Below are 880 nucleotides of genomic sequence, written 5' to 3'. Positions count from 1 at the left end.
CCCTCTGCAGCTCCATCACGCCCTGGCCTAACCCTGCTCTTTTCCCGGGAGCTGCTCCTCCTCTTCTTCCCGCTGCCGAAACCTTTTCCTTTCCTTCTTCCCGGGGGATTTCAGCGGGGAAGGGAATGGGAGGAGGGGAGGAAGGAGGGGAGGAAGGCTGCCGGCATCCCAGCCTCCCCTCCGCAGCAGCAGCGCAGCGGGAAGGAGGGAGGGAGGGAGGGATGCGGTTGAGTGACAGCAGGAGCATCCCTCTGGATGGACGGACAGACAGACGGGCGTGCAAACACAGCAGGGGGTGTGTGTGTGTGTGTGTGTGCACACTACTGAGGATGGAGATGGAGCTGGAGGAAGGGGGGACACACACACACACAACTGGGAGCACTGGGATGGGGGGCCAGGGAAGATGCCACCCCGAAGCTTCACCCACGCCAGCTCCGTCCCTCCCGTCCCAGGCACCGCGTTCCCGGCCAACAATGAGCCCATCCAGCTCCATCCCCACACCCCGGGGGGCAGGGGGGGGGCTGCCCCACAGCTGCCCGTGCACCAGGCTGCAGGAGGGGGGGGACACACACAACCAGGGGTGCAGCCCCCCTGGGACACACATGCTAAGGGGGAGACGGGCGTGCAAACACAGCAGGGGGTGTGTGTGTGTGTGTGTGTGCACACTACTGAGGATGGAGATGGAGCTGGAGGAAGGGGGGGGACACACACACACAACTGGGAGCACTGGGATGGGGGGCCAGGGAAGATGCCACCCCGAAGCTTCACCCACGCCAGCTCCGTCCCTCCCGTCCCAGGCACCGCGTTCCCGGCCAACAATGAGCCCATCCAGCTCCATCCCCACACCCCGGGGGGCAGGGGGGGGGCTGCCCCACAGCTG

The 880-nt window shown here is 66.0% G+C and overlaps 1 protein-coding gene across 1 annotated transcript in view; it reads right to left on the bottom strand.

Moving 5' to 3' along the window:
* Positions 1-493, bottom strand: part of LOC106899324 (leucine-rich repeat LGI family member 3-like) — a 25211-nt gene extending 24718 nt beyond the window's left edge. Inside the window, exon 1 of the mRNA XM_014961110.1 lies at positions 411-493. Within this exon, the coding sequence (XP_014816596.1) occupies positions 411-493 (83 nt within the window). The remainder of the gene's footprint in view (positions 1-410) is intronic.
* Between the last annotated feature and the right edge of the window lie 387 nt (positions 494-880).

This window comes from Calidris pugnax, unplaced genomic scaffold (genome assembly GCF_001431845.1).
Source record: "Calidris pugnax isolate Ruff unplaced genomic scaffold, ASM143184v1 scaffold620, whole genome shotgun sequence".
Lineage (NCBI taxonomy): Eukaryota > Metazoa > Chordata > Aves > Charadriiformes > Scolopacidae > Calidris > Calidris pugnax.
This window is presented reverse-complemented; position numbering and strand designations above follow the sequence as displayed.